We start from the raw sequence: 18,946 nt of genomic DNA, 5'->3' as shown, positions 1-18,946 counted from the left end.
CGACAGATGGCTCTTGGTAGAGTCGCAGAAGAAACTTACTACACAAACCAGGGCCACCTGTGAGGAGAGGTGCCTGAGAAATGGAAAAAAAGGCCACCGCTGTCCAGGCAGGGAAAGAAAAAGTAGGGGGTCCGCAGATGTGCCAGGCACTGACTCGGAAAAGCAACAAGAGGCAGTCCTGCGCCGTCCGAACGCCAGGCCAAGACTTAACCCTGACCTTGGGGAAAGCTGACACCGTGCCCCCTCCAAGCGAGATCGTTGACCCAGGGGCTAGGGTGGCATGTGCTTGCCAACAAAGCTACCCGGAAAGAGACCGAGCCGGGCCCCTCCCAGCCGCAGGGGCCCGGGCGCGCAGCACGGGAGGACCCAAGGACGTCACAGACGCGCGGCCGTGCCTCCAGCCCGCCCCCCGCGCACCTTCTCTCTCTTCCCAGGGACGCGGCGGCCGCCCGGCACCCTCCTGGACGCTCTCGCCCGCTGCAGCCGCCGGCTCCCGCCGCCGGGCCTCAACTTGGCATCTCTGAGCATGCTCCGCTCCTGGCCACGGCTCTGCGCCTCCGCGCGCGGCCTCCGGGACCCCCGGTCCAAGGTAAAGCGTGCGCGAGGACGACCTGAGTGCTGCCGCGTTTGCTTCTCTGCGGCCGCCCGCCCTCTCCGGTCCGGGAGTGGCATCCTGGCGCCGTTGCGCTCTCCTCGCCTCGCTGCTCTTTTTGGATCACTGCGGAGGCTCGCTTCTGCATCCGCTCGCTGAAGCGGTGACACGCAACCAACAAGCGCGAGAGAGGCTGGGAAGGGACGAGAGGGCGCCGGGCGCTCATCTCCGGGGCGGTGGGCGTGGAGCGCGGCGGGGAAGGGTGCCGGCAGCAGCGGGTAGGTCTGTGCCAGGTTCTGGGGATCTCGGGGTACAGAGCTCAGGACCGGCCTGGCCAAGGCTTGGCGCGACTTCCCCGCCACGGGGGCGGTGGCTGCGCGCCGCGGGGGCCCACTGCCAAGCCCTCCTTCCTCCCATATTTGGCTGTGCCGCCCGCGCGGTGGGAAGGGGAACCCGGATTGGCGCTCCGGCCTGGGCGTCTTCCCTGCCGAGCGTCCCTTCTTCCGATTCCCCGAAGAGGTCCTGATCGAGGATTTCCGTCTCCAAAGCCCTTTGTAGTCCTGGTTCCTCCGTTACCGCCTACTCTTCAAGACCTCGTGGTGGCCCGACGCCCCCTCGCTGAGATTGTCGGTTGTTGCGGGGTTTTGCTGCAACCTCTGTCCCCGCCTAGAAGCCCCCACTCAGGTGGCGTTTCTCTCCGGAGTTCTCGGAGGCGAGAACTTGACCCGGGCGCTGGGCCTGGGAGGGTGGCTTACCTCCGCTACCTTTTCACCATGGAAGCCTCTTTCTAGTCTAGGAAGGGAAACGAAAAGTGATGTTTTTACTTAAAAGCGCCTTGAATAATAGTTCTGATCTTGAAAGCGTGCCTTGCACAGGGTGCTTAGGAACTAAGAACTCCTGGCCCGCCCCATGGCTCTTCTCCCTTTCCCGAATCCAATGATCTGAGAACAGTGATGGAAGAGGGGGGCCCTTAGGTACGTGCCAGGGGATGATTTCGATCTGGAACATTTTACTCCTAAGAGCTTCTTAGGAAGCATTTTGATCATTGCAGATAGCTTTGGCTATGTAAAGCATTTTTAAAAGGTAACTTGACCGACAGGTGGCTTCGGCTGCTGCCACTAATGCAAACCACCACGTGGACATACCCTTAAGCCAAGGTCAGTATCATTCTCTTTTGTGGCAGTTACCTAAGTGTGATTTCCTCATTTTCTCACCGTCAGGGGTATCATTAAGCCACAAATTAGGGGTTTCGCTGCGTGTCATCGAAGGTTTCTGTCACATTCAAAGTCTCACATTCAGGTGTGCTCATCATATGGCACATTCCAGGGTTCCTCCAGCGCTAGGCACTTAGTGAAATCTTTACTTCCCTCTTCAGTTAAATTGTAACAGTTGTGTGTTTGTTTAACTTCCTATGTGTACATCCTGTTGCAAACCAGATGGAACTTTCATTTTGGCAAAGACACGATTGTATACTTTATTCTGCATGTTTCTCCACATTGCACACTACCCTGCATAGACTGGAAACTCAAGACGTGTTTACTCCATCCATGATGGTACCCTGTGAACGAACTGAAGTAGCAGCCTTGAGAATTTTCCTGCTAATACAAGCAGCAGGTAAAACGAGATAGGGTTTTTTATGGTAGGCAGGACTTGAGCGTGCATCAGAGTTCCTGGAGGCTTTATCAAAAAGTCCACTCCCAGAGCTTCTGGTTTAGTTGCTCCTGAGTGGGGCCCCCTGGTTTGCATTAATAAAGTCCCCAGGCTGCTGGTCTAGGGACTGCGCTTTCAGAGTCCCCGGCATGAACTTAGATTAGGAAAGGCCGTCAGAAGGTAACTTCCTGCCTCCACTTCTATTTCCGAGGGAGCGTTTAGTACTATTTTCCATTCATTATAGAACATTGTTACTGGAAAAAAATTGCTGTGAACACTTCAGCTACTTCTCTTCCTCGGAACTCTCTTTTCCCAGGTCTTTCTCCAAGCCCAGACCCCTGAGCTTCAGTCCTTCGAGTATAGTTTGCTGGGCCACTCCACCGCGATGTCCGATGTCCGTCAGCACTTCAAGCTCTTTCTGACTCAGGAAGCACCAGCTATCACATGGCTTTTCCTTCCCGTGTTTTGTTTTCACTGTGGTTAACAGACAAGTATTCACCCAGTGTGAAAGCTTGGAAGTATTCTCTCCTTTCTCTACTGCTAGTTGATCACTTGTGCCACATGTAATAATTTTGTAATTATTTACTATTAGACTTGCTAGCTTGTAAGTTTCACCAGCAAAGGCACTATGTGTGTATGTTTTTGTCTTTTTTAGCGCTATCCCCAATATTTACTATATTTGATAAAAATAGATATTTTGAATAAGTGGATGGGTGAATGAAACAATGAGTTCCTCTGCCACTTTCTTGATGTAGATTTTCCTGTGAGAGTTGTGACATCTGTCCGTTTCCAAAGTGTCCCTGTTCCTGCCTCGTTGAGACATGAAGCTGAAACTCCTTAATGTGGACTTTAACGGCTTGCGCAGCCTGCCTCAGTCTCCCTCTCCAGCCTGTTCTTGAGCCTCTCTCCATGGGACCTGGCCTTGAATGTCCCTGAACGTGCCGAGCCTTCCACCCCTCTGTCCCCTCACTCATGCAGCGGCCCCTTGCTGGATTCCCCATCTCATTAGTGATTCTGCTCTAGGACAGCCCCTCAGGCTTCTGATGCACCAGGCAGAGTGCAGCTCTCCAACTGTGCTCCTTCAGAGGGTCTGCCGGGCCCTGCACCAGCCTTGAGGGATGTCCCCTCAAAAGCAAAGTATGCCACTGCTAGGGAGCCTTGCCTGGTGTCAGTAACTCCCTGGGACCACCTTGTGATTTATTCACGTCGTAAGTGCCTCGTTGGTAGTGCTTTTTTTACCGTGAACATTTCACCATGGGCACGCTGCTTCCGTGCCGCACAGCTGAGGGGAAGGACAGTTTGCTGCCCCAAAGGTGCCTTTTTGGGATATTCATTATTTCAGTCTGGTATTTTCAGTCTGGAATGACTCAGGAGAGAGCTTTGACCTTCCCCCTCCCTGCCTGAAAGAATTTAGATAGAGGGCCTGCTCCAGGAAGGGAGGCACCATTGTCATACGCGACTGTAATGGCCCTACTGTGTGGCAGACAGGAACCCGGCCAGGCCAGCTTGGTCCAGGTCCTCTACGTGCCTCATTGTTTAAAGGAAGCAGTTGCCTTCCCTCCCTCTGAGTCCCAAACCACAGCACCCCCCGCCCCCCCCTTGCCACACACACACACCCCTTCTCTTTAGCGCACGTTAGCATGTGAGCCTCAACTGCCCATTTTTCCCTTGAGTCCCCTATTCTTGGGGAACCCCTGTAAGTACATGATACATTGGGTCATTTTTTTTTCTGTCATTCTGTCTCATGTCAAGGTCACAATCAGAGCAGCAGTGAGAAGAACTTCAAAGGGTAGAAGGAAAATTATTTTACCTCCCCTGCACAGTGAAAGCATTTTGGCGCACATCAGCACCTCCTGCTGGCACTGACCATGCCTGCTCTTGCAGGACTGTGAATGTGTGTACCTGCCGCCTGTCCCTTCTAACATGGGTTCCTCACCTCTTTCCACATGGCCTCCCCTCCCCACTTCTGTTTATCAGACTTTTGATACTTAAAGGGCATATCAATCTTCCTATGTCCTGACTTATTTAACTGTAAAATGACAAGGTAAATATCGCCTGGGTGTACAGTTCCGTATCATTAAGATAAAATTTACTAAAAAATGAAAAAGCGGTGTGCTTTTTGAATTTTCCTTGAAAGAGCTTCAAGACAAAGTACATTTTCATTAAGCTCTGGCGAATTGAATGACAGGAAAAAGAGAAATTTAGGTGCAAAAAATAATGGTAGAAGTGGTTAGGGTGGAAGGAGATTCTGGATCGGGAAGTCTTGTGATAAAATTTGGGCTCAGCAGTGGAATCAAACCTCAAAGGTTAAGTGTAAGAATTTGAAGTAGATGGTATTTGTAGACAAAGTTTAACTTATGGAAATGACTTTAAAAGAAATGGGTTAAATAGAAAAAAATTCTGCACTCTAAGGATTTTGATTATTTCTAACTCTTCAATACTGAACCATTATTATTTTGCTCCCCTGATAGTAATAGTAGCAATAGTGGTAATAATGAAATGGAAATTTGCAGAAGGCAGGAGAGTGGAAAAACAAAACGAAATACATTATGTGAACGTAAAGAATGACCTTGGTGGGAAAAAAAAAGTTATTCCCAGAATAAATAGATGTCAAAGCTGAACATTTCATTTCTCTTCATTCTTTTAGGTAACCTGGGAAACTTGAAGGTTACTTGTTTATTTAGCAGATGGTGCTTGGGTCTTTTCATATCATTGTTTTAGTATTTAAAATATATTAGAGAGTAGAGGTCAATTTGAGAGCAGTTTAGAGCTCCTCTTTGCATTCTGTTATCTAAGGGAAAAAGGGAGGTAGATATTATTAGAGACATACTCCCCCGCCTCGCTGCGTAATCTTAGAAGGTGTTGGCAGTACATGTGCCTTGTCTTCAGAGGCGGGGAGTGTGGCCCATTATGCCGCGCTATTGGTTTCTCAATCAACAGATGTCAAATGTCATTATAACGCCTAGATAATGTCAACAGGTACTGCCAACTGAATGTATTAAATCTGAAAAAAACCAAAGTTGAATGTCTGTAAATTCTTCATTATCCTGACAGTTCTTCTCAAATTCACTGGACACGTGAGTCCACCTTCATTGCTTTTAAACTTTTGGTTATCTGGGTAAATGCGAAACTCTTGGGTCTTTTCTAAAACATTTCCAAAGTACGTTTTTTGGGGGGCAAGCACCTCAGTAATTTCTGATTGTAACGAAAGCATCGATTATCCACTGAAAGAAAGGAAGGGAGTCCCTGCCTCGCCTGTGCTGCGCGACTTGGTCTCTGGGTCTGTGGAAGTGTGTTTTCTTCTGACTTCCTCTCTACAAGAAACACGTTTCTCAGTCTGCGGATAAATAGTTCCAGGCAACGTCACCCCGCAGAAGACTCAGGTGTAGACGAAGTCCTTCATTTCTTTCCTCCGGGGCTGCTAAGACTCTTTGCCCTTCACTGGAGACTGACAGCAGACTTCTTAATGAGAAAAGAGGACACTCATAAAGATCCATTGTCTATAAATAAGGAAATAGAAGTAGAAGAAGATCGAGGGCTTTTAAAAAAACATGACAAGGCATATGTTGTGGTAGAAGAACCCCATGATAGAAGGTGCAAACCTGGGATCTGGTCTTGCTCTAAAACCGTTGGGTGAATTACAAGATCTTTCTAAGCTTCAGAAACGTGGCCTGTAAGATGAGTTGGTTGGACTAGATATCAGTATTTTTCTTTCTTTTTTTGATATTTATGTATTTTTCTCTTCTCTTGTTTCTAGATGATATTTTCAACTTTATTTTACTCTCTGTTGACCTATTTATCCAGGCTCCAAACTTTTAATTTCCAAGATTAAAAATATCTTTGTGTATATGTGTGTATTTAAAACAGAATCAAATAAATCCTTGCTCCTTGAAGATAAAAGAAAGCCCTTTCCTTTCTCCGTTTCCACTGATTTCCCCGTGTTTGGGCAGTGCGCCAGGTCTACCGCCTTCCTTACCTGTCCTTGACCAAGGTTGAAATTTAAAGGGACAAAAGTCATCTGTGTAACCTCTACCTCTGCCAGTCTCATTGACTTTCAGTATAGTGCCCTTAGATAGGCTTTTGTACTAATTGACTCTTTTTCTACATGGAGTTCTTAGAGGAAGAAAAGAATGATAGACATGCTTTTATGCCATTACCTTGACCCCGACAGGGTGCCTGCCTGGGAGGCTGATGGGCAGCAGACTTGCTTTGGGGCAGCATATCAGGAGTCAGGCATCCTTCGCTCTACTCCCTCTTTTTAGGTTGAATATATGAGAAGAATAAAGGGGAGATTTCATATATATCTAATAAGAGAGACTGAGAAGGAATGATTGCTTACAACGTAATGACTTTCTAATTTTCCCTGTCCGTGTTGTGGTTGAAGTATAAAGATCGAAACAGTTTAAAACTCATTATGAACGCTCTCTAGGTAACAGTAATTCTAGCCATTGATCCTTTGCGGCTAATATTGGGTTTGCTTGGTTTTTCCTGTAAGATGGCCCTCCTAGCACTTAGTTGTCTTGAACTTCATTTGAAATAACTTTTTAGATTGTGTTGTGACAGCTGTCATGTCAGCATGCATTTAAAGAAAACGTCAAAATTGGTGAATTTTTGTATAGTCATTTTAATATTGGAGATGGAAGAAAATAAGCAACATTTTTGGCATGTTATGCTTTATCATTTCAAGAAATGTAAAAATGCAACTGAAACACAAAAGAAGATTTGTGCAGTGCATGGAGAAGGTGCTGTGACTGATTGAACATGTCAAAAGTGGTTTGCGAAGTTTCGTGCTGGAGATCTCTCACTGAACGATGCTCCACGGTTGGGCAGACCAGTTGAAGTTGATAGTGATCAAATCGATTCATTAATTGAGAACAATCAACATTATACCATGTGGGAGATAGCCAACATACTCAAAATATCTTAAATAATACGGTTATTGGTGAAAATGAAAGGTGTGTCTTATTTTATGGAAAAAGCTAAATGGGCTTTTTGGCCAACCCCGTAGTGTGCTGCTTTTCAGCAGCTCGGGTAAACTCTAAGCCTGGCAGAGAGATGAGTGATTTTGTGTACTGTTCTTCACTTGTCCTTTTAGGAGACATTATCTTACCCCAGGCTGCGCTGGGCCTGATTATGTGGTATTTGTACTGGTCATGCTGTACCTGAGAGAAGAAATCTTGATTTAATATTTATTAGACTGGAGTAAATAACAAAGTAGTTGTCATGTAATAGGTTCTCAGTATTTGCTGCTAACATGGAAGGTTAGGTTACTGTCAGAAATCGATGCTTGTTGTTGCCATTATTTACTTTTTGAATCATCACCTGAGGATGTGTGTATATGTTTCATTGATTTTTTTGTTTGTTGTTGTTTTTTTTTTTTTTTAGTTAGGGAGGGAGAGAGAAAGAGAAAGAAAGATTGATTGGTTGCCTCTGTACATGCCCCAACTGGGGATTGAATCCGCAACCTTTTGGTGCCTGGGATGATGCTCCATCCCGCTGAGCCACCCACCCAGAGCTTGATGGTGCCATTATTGGGAATTTGAGTGCTAGCATGTGGGTGGCCACTTCTGGGTGGCCACAAATAGCACAGAATTTTCCCTTGTATAAGAGAAGGCATAGATCACAAGGGATTCCAGTGCTAATCTGTAGATAGAGTATGTCCATTCCACTCTTAAGGCGAACTACTTCCAGCCCTGCTCTTTTCAAAGAGGACATAGTGGAATTGTCCTCTTTGAATAAAAATTGAATAAACTGCTATACATGTAAAGTAAAGATGTATCTCCCACATGATAATTCACTAAAAGTTGTTTTTTAATGTTTCAGGGATGGGTTGGCTACTTTTCTACCAGCTCGCGTCACCACACCAAATTTTACAAGGATCCAGTGGAAGCTGTGAAAGACATCCCTGATGGTGCCAAGATCCTGGTTGGTGGTGAGTAATAGCGTCGTTTTCTTGTTTTAAGGGCATCCCCTTATGTTTTTAGCAAAGCAGGGAAAGCACAGTAGCAAAGCTATGCAGATTAGGAATGCCGTCAGGGTAAGACAAGTACCATGTGATTTCATCCGTTCTGTGGAATCTAATGACCACACGGAGCTAACAAGCAAAACAGAGACAGACTCATAGATGGAGAGCAAATGACAGCTAAGGGCGGGGGAGGCTGGGGGCTGGAGGGACGGAGCAAAATGGGAAAAGGGCTCACGGACACGGACAACAAGCGGGTGGTGCTGGTGCGGGGAGGAGGTATAATGGGACTAAATGATAATGGGAAAAATACAATAAAAAATTAAAAGAAATGCCAGTTACTACTTAGTTATTATTTATGCGTTATCTTATCTGATCTACTTATTACCTATTGTATTATCTATTATTTTTATTAACGCCTCCTTCCTGAAACTTTAGCAAAGTTTAGAACTTTATATTTTTACTCTCTCATTCATTTTGTGTGTTTTTTTAAAAAATTATTTTGAAAACCTGAAGCTTCCCGTGGTGATATCTTACTGGTAGCTTTAAAAAAAGCGGTAGTTTTCGGAAATTCCATTTTACTTGAGACCTTTGCGTTGATCTCATCGGCCCACACCTGGCCACTGCTTTTGTTCTGTCCTGTTTTACGAGTGAGGGAACCCTAAGTGGCTCACCGTTACTGAGCCTCCCAAGTTCAAGTGCTTCTTTTGTTTGGAATGTCATTTAGAACCACTGTCTCATGAAACGTGCTGCCTGACTCTTATGAATTTCTTTGGGTTCATGGGTTTTGGCCACAGGAATCAAAGTTTATTTTGAGGGCTGCCCAACCTCAAAATCCTCCCTTTGATCAGTCATTGAGTGTCCACTTTAAACCCAGTGCCATTTGAGGAATTGTAGAAAATGTAGAGAAATGAACGTCATTAGCCTAGGCTTCCAATTCTGCAAAATATACTGAGGCATATAAAACAAATAGGCTTGAAAAGGTGACTGTATTGGCATTAAATATAAAGTGGGACAGTAATTGATGTGTAGCCATAGTAACACACTGCACTTGGCTTTATCCTTATGAATCAGGGACTTGAGAGTGGTGTCTGGTGCTACCTATCGGTGCCAAACATTTGGATACAGCTTTATGACCATTTATTGAGTTGCTGAGCTCTATCTGAGCTATTTTACTTAGTAGTAGGGTCTTCCAGATAGTGCAGTGCTAATAATGTGCTTTATACATTTTCTTTTTTTACTAAAACAGAATAACACACACATTTCCCTGAAACAATATTACTCTCTTCACATACTGTTTGTTTTTTGGCTTACTTAGGTTTCGGGTTATGTGGAATTCCAGAGAATCTTATTGGAGCTTTACTCAAGACCGGGGTCAAAGGGCTCACAGCGGTCAGCAATAACGCAGGGTAAGTGCCTGTCAACACACGTGATTTGAAAGAAATGAGAATTCTCCATAATATTGAAACAAAGTCTATCAATTAAATCCCTGTTTTCATGAGCAATGTGCTCGTTAACAAGCTCAGGTGTGGCGGTTACAACTTATTCAGATACTTTTGTTACCATACTTCATAATCGTAAATAAAGGAGACTTGCATAATTTTATATCTTAGACTGATGTGCTGTTATTTTAATTTCAAATATATTGTTAAAGTTAAAATATCTATATTTCAAATTGAATCCTGCATTTAAAAATTTAGAGACGTTCCTTTAAGGTGGATATCAACTTGATATCTGTTTTAAGTCTTTCTTGAGATTATGCCATCACCCTGGACGGTATGTAAGGAACACCACTCATCACTAAAAAGGCTGCTGGTCTTGGTAGAAGGAGGAGACTAGGCAGCCAGCACTTAAGACAGAAGACCGCATCAAAACTGTCAACAATAAACCATAACATTTTAATAGTGAATGACGTACACATTAATATATGCTGAGTTAGGGAGGAAAAGCCATTTTTATACACAATGACAAGTCATCAGCTCTGTCAATAATGAAAGACTAAAGATGTTAAAATTATTTTAAATATTAACTAAATTGGCAGTTTAGCCTATTGACAAAAATACAACTTAGAATAAATAGCACAGGTTATCTAGGATACAAAATTGGTCCTACATTTTTGCTCATTTTTCCTTTCCTGGATATATGTATGCCACTCTTTTTATCTGGAAGGTTCTCTTCTCTTTGTACCCCCATCTTTCCCATTTTTCAGAATACCTCTCAAGGTACATATCTTTAAAGAAGCCTTATCCTAAAAGTATAGACTCTTTGAAGCCTTCATGGATCTTGCCCCTTTCTGAATAGCGTTGGAGACTTTCAGCCTTTCTGTGTATCCTGACTTGTATTTATTTTCTCTGCTACATGTTACCGGCTGCTCCTGGTACTTAGTTGTTTTCTGCTCCCTGCTTGTTAGCCCGTCAGTCTCAGAACCACTGCACGCTAGAGCTGGACGGGACTGCAGCCCTCAGCTGTTCCCCCTCATTTCACAGAGGAAACTCGTCTGTACATAGAGATGTAACTTATTCATGGCCACTTGATATTTCTTAATCACAGCCAGTGCCCTTTGATCTGACTTTATATTTATTAAAAATACTTTTGAGGATCGGCACTTTGTTGGGTCTTCCAGATAGCGCAGTGCTTACAAGGGATGGTGTAATATACAAATTCTTCATGCAGAGTGGGTACCAATAACCTCTTGCACTTCATGAATCACAGAGAAGGCGCTAGGCACACCTGCATGGGCAGCGGATTCGCTGTATTAGGGGGTTAACTCCTACAGGTCTACAGGAGGGGTTATTTGAGTCAGATAAATGAGGAAGGCTTAGCATTGCTTCACTGGAGAGCTAATGCCATGGTTTGAAATGTTTGGTGAATGGAGAGAACTTGGATTTAGAAGTAATAATTATTTTTTCATCAGAAAAGTCTCTTTTTATGGAAAGATCTGCCTGAATTGGACGTCTTTACAAAGCTCAGGATTCCAGATTGTTTTCTTTCGTTGTTCTGTTTTTAATAATCAGGAAGACCGGTTGCCCTGAGGAACCACTGGCTTGGTGTGGAATAGTATCTATTAGTCCAGATCAGAGAGGCCCTCCCCAGGATCACTCAGATGAATCAGTACTTTGATGTGGATTGATTAGGAAGATGGGAAAAACTGACAATGTGCCTTTCATTGATTTTTGGAAGACCTTAACATATGAATTATATGTATGAACCAAATCTCACAACAAACTGTATATTAGCACATCACCAGTTGCCCAGAGCTGAGGCCTTCTGAATCATCCAAGTAGTTTCCACGGAGGAACGTTCAAGCTTAATGCAAAATCTGATGCAGATTTGTTGCTCTACTCACTTAGTCTTTTTGAATGCAATGGCCACACAGTACACAAGTTCACCTAACAGTGCCTACTTCCCCTGCTGACTAGTACGGTGGAGTTGTCACTGTTCACACATGTGCATTCCAGTCCCCTCTCCTTGGCTGCCAGGTTATGTCGGTGTCATGCAAACCCCCATTTTTCCAGACAGACCTGGTATGTACCTGTGCTTGTGATTACAGTACTGTTGTTACCTGTGTATAGTACTGTCCTAATCAGGTACAAGAATTCTGTAAGGACCCACTCAAAATAACATTTCTGGTCCTGCACCAATGATTTTGAAGCAGGAGATGAAGACCGGTGGCTCCTTCGCTGTTCCTGTTGCTTCTTTGTCTAGGTGACTGCACCTCCGAAGGGCTCAGCGGAGAGATCGAGGCCACCTTGGCTGACTGGGAGCATCTCCCGAGATTTGGCTATTTTATCTGGGAAGGGCTACCACTTCCTGGAGTATGCACTTGAATTTGCTCAGCTTATAGAAGATTTCAGTTTTCCCATATAACTATGTCATAAATTAACCTTCTGTCTAAAGACAGCACTTTTTTCTTTTAATACTCTTAACATGATCAGAGTAAATATAAGTTGTATAATTGATATTTAAGTATGTCTAAAATAAGAGTAAGGAATACAGTTTGATATATGGTTGCAACTTTATTCTTGTTAGATGAATTTTGGCTACATTAGCCAATTAATGAGATTTCAGAATATGAAAATGATTTCATAAATACTTGCAGAACATTGATATCTTCCATGAAATATTTTTTGCCTTACATTAATGTATCTCTTTACTTAATTCTTGGCTTTAGATTTCTGTGACCACTAAAATGTTTGAAACCCAAGTTTGTTGTGCTACAGGAAAAAGGTTAAATTTTCTTCTTGGTAGGTATCCTAGAAGAATGTTGGGTATTGATGGCAAACAAGGTAATCCCTTTGAAAACTCATCAGAATTAGCTTTGCTATCAAAGCTGCGAAATGTGTCAATATATGTTTCTCTATGAAAATTATTATGGCCTTATTTGCAAAAGATCACGTATGTCTTTCTTCTCTTTTATATTGTAAAGACCTTGCCTTTCCATTTTTGTATCATTGTAGGCAAGAAAGACACTTGTATTAGCTGCCTCCCAGCATCTCTGAGGCCTGCACACTAACTGTCTACCGGCCCGGGTGTGGCCGGGGCAGGGCGTCTTATGCATTGCTTGGTTGGCATGCCAGGTTCTAGTCCAGAAACAAAGTAAAGAAAGAAGAAGAAAAAAAACACTCAAAATAAATACACTTCATTTCCAGAGCCAAGATCAACAAATACAGAGAGGCCCTCTCCAAACAGAGCCAAGTTCAAGTGTGTAATAGGTTGAAAAGCCAAACAGAGACCCATGAAAAGGTGGTTAGAAAACATCCCAGGTCAACAAATGGTATGGGGCTGAGTGCGTGGAGGGAGTTTCAGATGTTTACCACCACAGAAAGCAGAGGGACCGTACTGTTAGGATGTAATTTGAAGGACTCCAGAGGCTATACTGGTACTTTCCTACTGGGTCATTGAGGGAAGCTTACCGAAGGGGCTCCCTGAAGGAATGGCCAGGACTCGGGGAAAGCAGCGTGAGTACTGGCCCCCGGAGCTAGGGACAGGCCCACAGCCCTAAGCCTGGTGGAATGACGAGGGGAACTGTCAGCACCCGGAAGATGGCCTTGGAGAGGAGCCCGTCCGGGGCGCTACGGCTTGCCAGGAAGCGAGCCAGGAGTGCAGTGTACATCCTGGTACTGCTCTCACCCCCGAGCCTCCTGGGCTGCCTCCCACTGGCTGACTCCAGCCCAAAGCCACAGGGCGAGGGAGCACGTGCTTCAGTCCACGTGGGTCCGCTGTCCTGGGCGTGGGGCAGGCTGGATGGATGCAGGGGTGGGGAGGGCAGGGGCAAAGAGAGAATGTCCCACATTAAGACTCGACGATTTTCATTCTTACTAGAGAGGAGCCAACGAGGAGGGGGAACTGAAATCGAGCAGTGAATTCCTTTGTCCTATGCTAATGCGTGTCTGTCTCGCGCCCTCTCTGCGTTGTCTGTGCTTTCAGGTGCTGGGGGCGGGGGTACAACAGTGGGCAGAACAGGGCAAGTGCTCTGCCTTTGTGGGCCTTACATCCCAATGGGGAGAGGCGGACAGTAAGTAGTCAACGTAACAAAACGAGTAAACTTGCAGTATGATAGCAGGTTACAGTGCCACGCAGAAAAGAACTGGAGCAAAGGCAGGTGGGAGCATGAAGGTGGAGGGGCAGCTTTGGTACGTGCCAGCGGGGGCGAGCAAGGCGGGACTCGCGGAAGACGGCTGTCCAGAGACTTGCCGGATGCCCGGGGGTGAGCCATGCAGAGGTCTCAGGGAAGAGCTTGGAGACACGGGAAGGCCAGCGTCAAGTCAGGATGCCTGGTGCCTTGTATTTTTAACACGATTCTTTCTTTACATTGAATTTATGGGGGTGACATTGGTTAATAAAATCATCTCAGTTTCAGGGGTGCAATCCTATAAGGCATCATCTGTGCACTGTATTGTGTGCACTGCACCCCAAGGCAAGCCTCCTTCCGTCACCACTTACCCTTGATGCCCGCTTTGCAGGAGGCCAGCAGAGGTGGAGCGAAAGGAAGTGGGAGGAGTGGGGTAGGAGGCCTGACCAGGCTTCCCATCACGCGGGGCCTGTGGGCCACCCGGAGACTGTGTTTCCACCAGGCGTGCGTGGATACCGCTGCAGGTTGGAGCAGAGCGTTTTATCTTTCGCGCCCGTAGTTTGGGCTGTCATTTTGTGAGTAGGTCATAAGGGCCAGGGGTAGCAGCTGAGAAGGTTACCGCGGCTTTGAGGTAAGAGATGGTGAAGGGCGCAGAGGATGGGGAGAGAAAGGCTCGGGTTCTGGGTAGATTTTGAAAGAGAGGTCCAAGATCTCCCCCTTGGTTTTGGGCTGAAGGTCCCTAAGGATGGGGCTGCCATCAGGTGAGAGGGTGCAGGCTGCAGGTGGAGCTGAATTTAAGGAAACAGGATCGTTAACCCGGAGAACCGAGGGCCTACTTAGGTGTTCACTACGAGGTGGTGAAAACTATTCAGAAACAGGCACGCTGTGTTTGGAAGTGCAGGGAGGAACTAAGTTTTCAGGAGACACAGAGAATCTTCAGGGTTTGGAGCCCTCTAATGGACAACTGTATTATTAATCTCCAGGGAATTCGCCCATACGGCAAACGGTACGCTTGAAAATACTTGTTTAGGCTCTAGTTTTCTTTTGAAACAAGTGAGCGTAAGTCACGTGGCTCCCTTTTCTACCCACAGGGTGGGGGTGGGGAGGCCCCTAGATTCAGTATTGGGAGGCTAGGAGTATGAGACAAGTCTAGAAGAAGGTTGACGGCTACCTGTTCGGGGATTGCTTGGAAGCGTCCAGGTGGCAGGACCGCCGCGGGAGGCCGGGGCTTATTAGCGACGCGCTCTGAGAGCCGGGAAAGGGCCAGCGGAACGGGAATGGCCGCTTGTGTGGGGGGTGCGTGTGAGGTGTGCGAGGGTGCAGCGTGGCGTGAAGGTGGGAGAAAAGGTGGTCGGGAGAACCATCGTGGGCTGTCGTACCGGGCTGCGTCCTTGCCGCCGTGCCAGTCGAGCACGTGGCTGTCACTAGCGATCGTTAAGCTTATATTCTTCCACCGTTTTCCATGCCAAAGCCAGAATTCTGGAATGGCTCTTCACCTGCAGCAGGGGGACAACAAGTCCTAGCAGTGATTTCACCCACGTTGTCCCTTCTGCTCCCTTCCCATTGCGGCTGCCGTAGTTCAGAGCCTCCGCGTTGCTCTTTCGGACCATGTCAGTCAAGCCTCTTACCTCGTTTTCTTGCCTTTCCTCTCTGGGCCTCTCCAGGGAATTGTACACCCCGTGATTTTCTGCTTACAGTTATTCACAGGGTCTCCCCCATCCTTCGCCGCGAAGGGCTTGGTGTGGCTTCAGGCAGGGGCACAGCCGGCCCACCTGTCACGCCGTCGCACACGTCTTCAAAGCTGCCCCTCCGCCTCTTTCCCTCACGCCCTCCACACCCTCTGCTCTGCTCTCAGAGACTGTTTTCCTACGAGTCGTTGGTGTCACCCTCGTGACACCGTCGGCCTCTCCAGCTCCTGCCTTCGCGTCGCACCTCGTGCAGACTCCTCTCAGCACGCACGCCCTCTGTTGCAAGGACAGGTTAGCCTGTCTTTTCTTTGAGAAGCTCAGAGCTGCCCACGGCCCAGGGCCTGACCTACCCGCCCTGGGGTGCAGTAAGAACTCTGTATACGACTGTAGGATGAGTGGACCGTGTAGATGACACAGACTTCACGGGGGAGGAGCCGTCAGGACACTCAAGGAATTAGGAGGGAGAGTTCACAAATGAAGACTGTGTTTCTAGGAGGTACTCTGGCCTTTATCTCTACATTTCTATCTTTCCAAAACTTTACGGGAACGTAGAGCACCAGAAAAGTGGATATATCATAGGTATACACCTGATGGTTTTTTACAGGCTGCCCACCCATGTAACCATCTCCCAGATAAAGAAATGGAGTAAAGAAGAGGCCTGTACCCCCAAAGGGCCCCTTCCAGCCAGTATTCTCCTCTCCACGACCAGGGTTAACTGTGATCCTTGCCTCTGATCTTACCCATCAGTTTTGTCCGACTTTGAACTTCATATACAAGGAATAATTCAGCATGTACTCTGCTGTGTTTCTTTCACTCAACGTTTTGTCTGTCAGCACCAGCCCTCTATTGTTGCTAGGGGTTGTAGATCATTCATTCTCATTGCTGTATAATATTGCATTTTGTGGACACACCACTATGTATTTATCCATCCTGCTGTTGATGGGCATTTGGGAGGCTTCAGTCTGGGGGCCATAATGAGTAGTGCTACTGTGAATGTTCCTGTGTGTGTCTTTTGTGGAACGTAAGTATGTGTTCTGTTGGGTACAAATCAATACCCAGCAATGGTGCAAGTGGAATCATTGACTCATAGCATATGACACGCACAAAACTACTACTAGTAGTTTGCCCAAAGTGGTTGTATCAATTTACATTCCCCTCAGTGTGTATGAGAGTTCTGGTTGTTCTACATCCCTGCCAACACTTGGTATTGCCTTCTTTTTTATTTAGCCATTTTGTTTGTGGTTGTAGTGATGTCTCGCTGTGGTTCTCACTGTTTTTCTTTTAAAAATAGTCAGTAGTTTTAGAGCTTAAGTTCAAGTGTTGTTGAGTACCTTAGAAATGCTTTCTTCAGTTGGTTAAAGTATTTTTGAGACTCTTGAGTGCTAGAGATGGATAAGACGACTAGAAATGGAAAAGTACTCATTCAGTCGTCCATCTGTCGTATCACATTGACTTTGCTTGAAATTTTAGGTATATTTTGCTTTGAAAAGAAAGGCGCAAATTTAAAGATCCATCACTTAATGAAAAAAGCTGACACTACCAGCACCGTTTGAAAGAATAGCTTAAATGTCCCTATTAGCAGAGATACCAAACCATATTATATGTAACTTAACATATACAGTGTTATTCTTGCCATCTATATCTTTTTGCTGGTTTATGATTAATTTCCTAATTTTTTATTTTGTTAAAAATGTTTAAGTGTTTCAGTCTTCATGAGTCAAGTATCTATCATACAGGGAAAATGGCCCTAGTTATTCATAATTAGGTCCTTATTTCAAGAGTCTGCCATTTTGTCTTTTAAATAGGAGAATGCTCCTGACCCCCTTCTTGGACAGACAGGGATTCTCCCGGCAAACCTTCCTTTGGGGTCCGTGCGGGGTGGGACCGAGGCATTGCCTTTGCACTTACGTCCCTCTGCGGCCCAGGGCCAGACCTGTCTGTCTCTTTGCTCATCTTCTAACCCGGGCCCCCCTGGAGCAGGGGGACGAATGAAAGGGGCGGGTAGAACCGCAGGACGCGCGCGGGTTTGAGTACTGGCTCTGTCACTTCCCAAGGTATTGGGGAAAAGAGTCACTTAAATATTTTGAAGTTCAGTTTCCTCGACTGTAAAGTAAGAATAGTCGCCTTGCAGGGCCCTTGGGGTGGTGGGGGCCGTGAGAGAATGTGGGTGAAATGCCTCGTAGATGGGATTCCTTTAGATTCCTCTAAATTAACCCCATTTTGTGGTTTTGAATGTCGGCGGTATCAGTGTTCTGTCAGACGTTCCTGTGACTGAAAGCTGCTTCCATTTCCCTCCAGGGTTGACAACTTCGGCCTGGGCCTTTTACTTCAGTCCAAGCAGATAAAACGCATGGTCTCCTCGTACGTGGGAGAAAATGCAGAATTTGAACGACAGTACTTATCTGGTGAATTGGAAGTAGAGCTGACACCTCAGGTAAGAAAGTTCTCTGCTTTTCTCTTACAATGCTCACCTATTTTACAATTTCTTCCCCCTTAAAATGTCTTTGTGCGAGACAGGTAAAGCGGAGAGAATGCTGTTTTGTAGGTCACACCTGTCGATTACTGGAGTCTAATATTTTCTGTTGCTATGCAACAGAAAAAGGAGGTATTTCTAATAAAAATATCTAGGCTACAGGATACATTTTAAAGTATAATGTAAATTATATTTTAACGTAAATTGTGCTGGAAGCCTGCAAAAGGACTTGCTGAAATGTTTGAGGATTATCCTCAAAGTCAAGCATAGGAACCATGGGATGAGTAATTTGTGTGGAATCTGGTCTTGTGGAGATATATCAGGAGAGTAAAGTCCTTGAGTGTAAAACTGACTATATCAGAGCAAGTGCTGGGATCTGGGCTCGGTCTCCAGGGAAACGTCCTCACAAAGCAGGCAGTTACCGGCGTTAATCTTGCAAGTCTCCCCTCCTGGTTTCCTGCGCGTATTCTGCGCCTGTCTTTCAGATCACTGAGGAGTCTGCAGCAGAGGTGGGCAAGCCTTCCGAAGGCATTTATGCCGATAGGGTCTGCAGGCTGCGTGTGTCGGTCTTCCTTTTTGACGTAGGCCCCGAAACCGAGCCTGCCGCTCCCCTTTCGTCTTGTCAACAGAAAATATTATCACCCCAACTTCATCAAACTAGTGATAATGGAATGTAGCAGGATTTTATAAAAAGATTTCTGTAATTCCATCGTATTACATGCTTGTCTAGAGAGAGCGTGCGTGAGGGGACTGTTTCTTGTCCCTGAGGCTTCCCAGTGTCCCTTGTGGTCACACACGGCCGCGGTGCGGTATTGGCACCTGTGCCTCTCGTATCTCTGCACTGAGCTTGGTATTTAGCCTGTTTTCATTTGAAGCAATTTCTTTTTTAAATTAACAAAAGATAGATTGTTTTAGCCTGCTTGTGACACTGATAAAATACCACAGACTGGTGGATTAAACAGTAGGAATTTGTTTCTCATTGTCCTGCTGGGAAGGTGTCAGCTGGTTC

The 18,946-nt window shown here is 45.8% G+C and overlaps 1 protein-coding gene across 1 annotated transcript in view; it reads left to right on the top strand.

Annotated features, from left to right (window-relative positions):
• Positions 1-265: 265 nt before the first annotated feature.
• Positions 266-18,946, top strand: part of OXCT1 (3-oxoacid CoA-transferase 1) — a 135,502-nt gene continuing 116,821 nt past the window's right edge. Inside the window, exons 1-4 of the mRNA XM_054583977.1 lie at positions 266-589; positions 8,066-8,174; positions 9,523-9,613; positions 17,763-17,898. Coding sequence (XP_054439952.1) covers positions 281-589; positions 8,066-8,174; positions 9,523-9,613; positions 17,763-17,898 — 645 coding nt within the window. The 5' untranslated portion in view covers positions 266-280. The remainder of the gene's footprint in view (positions 590-8,065; positions 8,175-9,522; positions 9,614-17,762; positions 17,899-18,946) is intronic.

The sequence above is a fragment of the Pteronotus mesoamericanus genome, unplaced genomic scaffold (assembly GCF_021234165.1).
Source record: "Pteronotus mesoamericanus isolate MK-2021 breed Mesoamerican mustached bat unplaced genomic scaffold, CSHL_Meso_final contig_75, whole genome shotgun sequence".
Taxonomy (NCBI): Eukaryota; Metazoa; Chordata; class Mammalia; order Chiroptera; family Mormoopidae; genus Pteronotus; species Pteronotus mesoamericanus.
The sequence above is the reverse complement of the archived record's forward strand: the minus strand, read 5'-3'. Positions and strand labels throughout refer to the sequence as shown.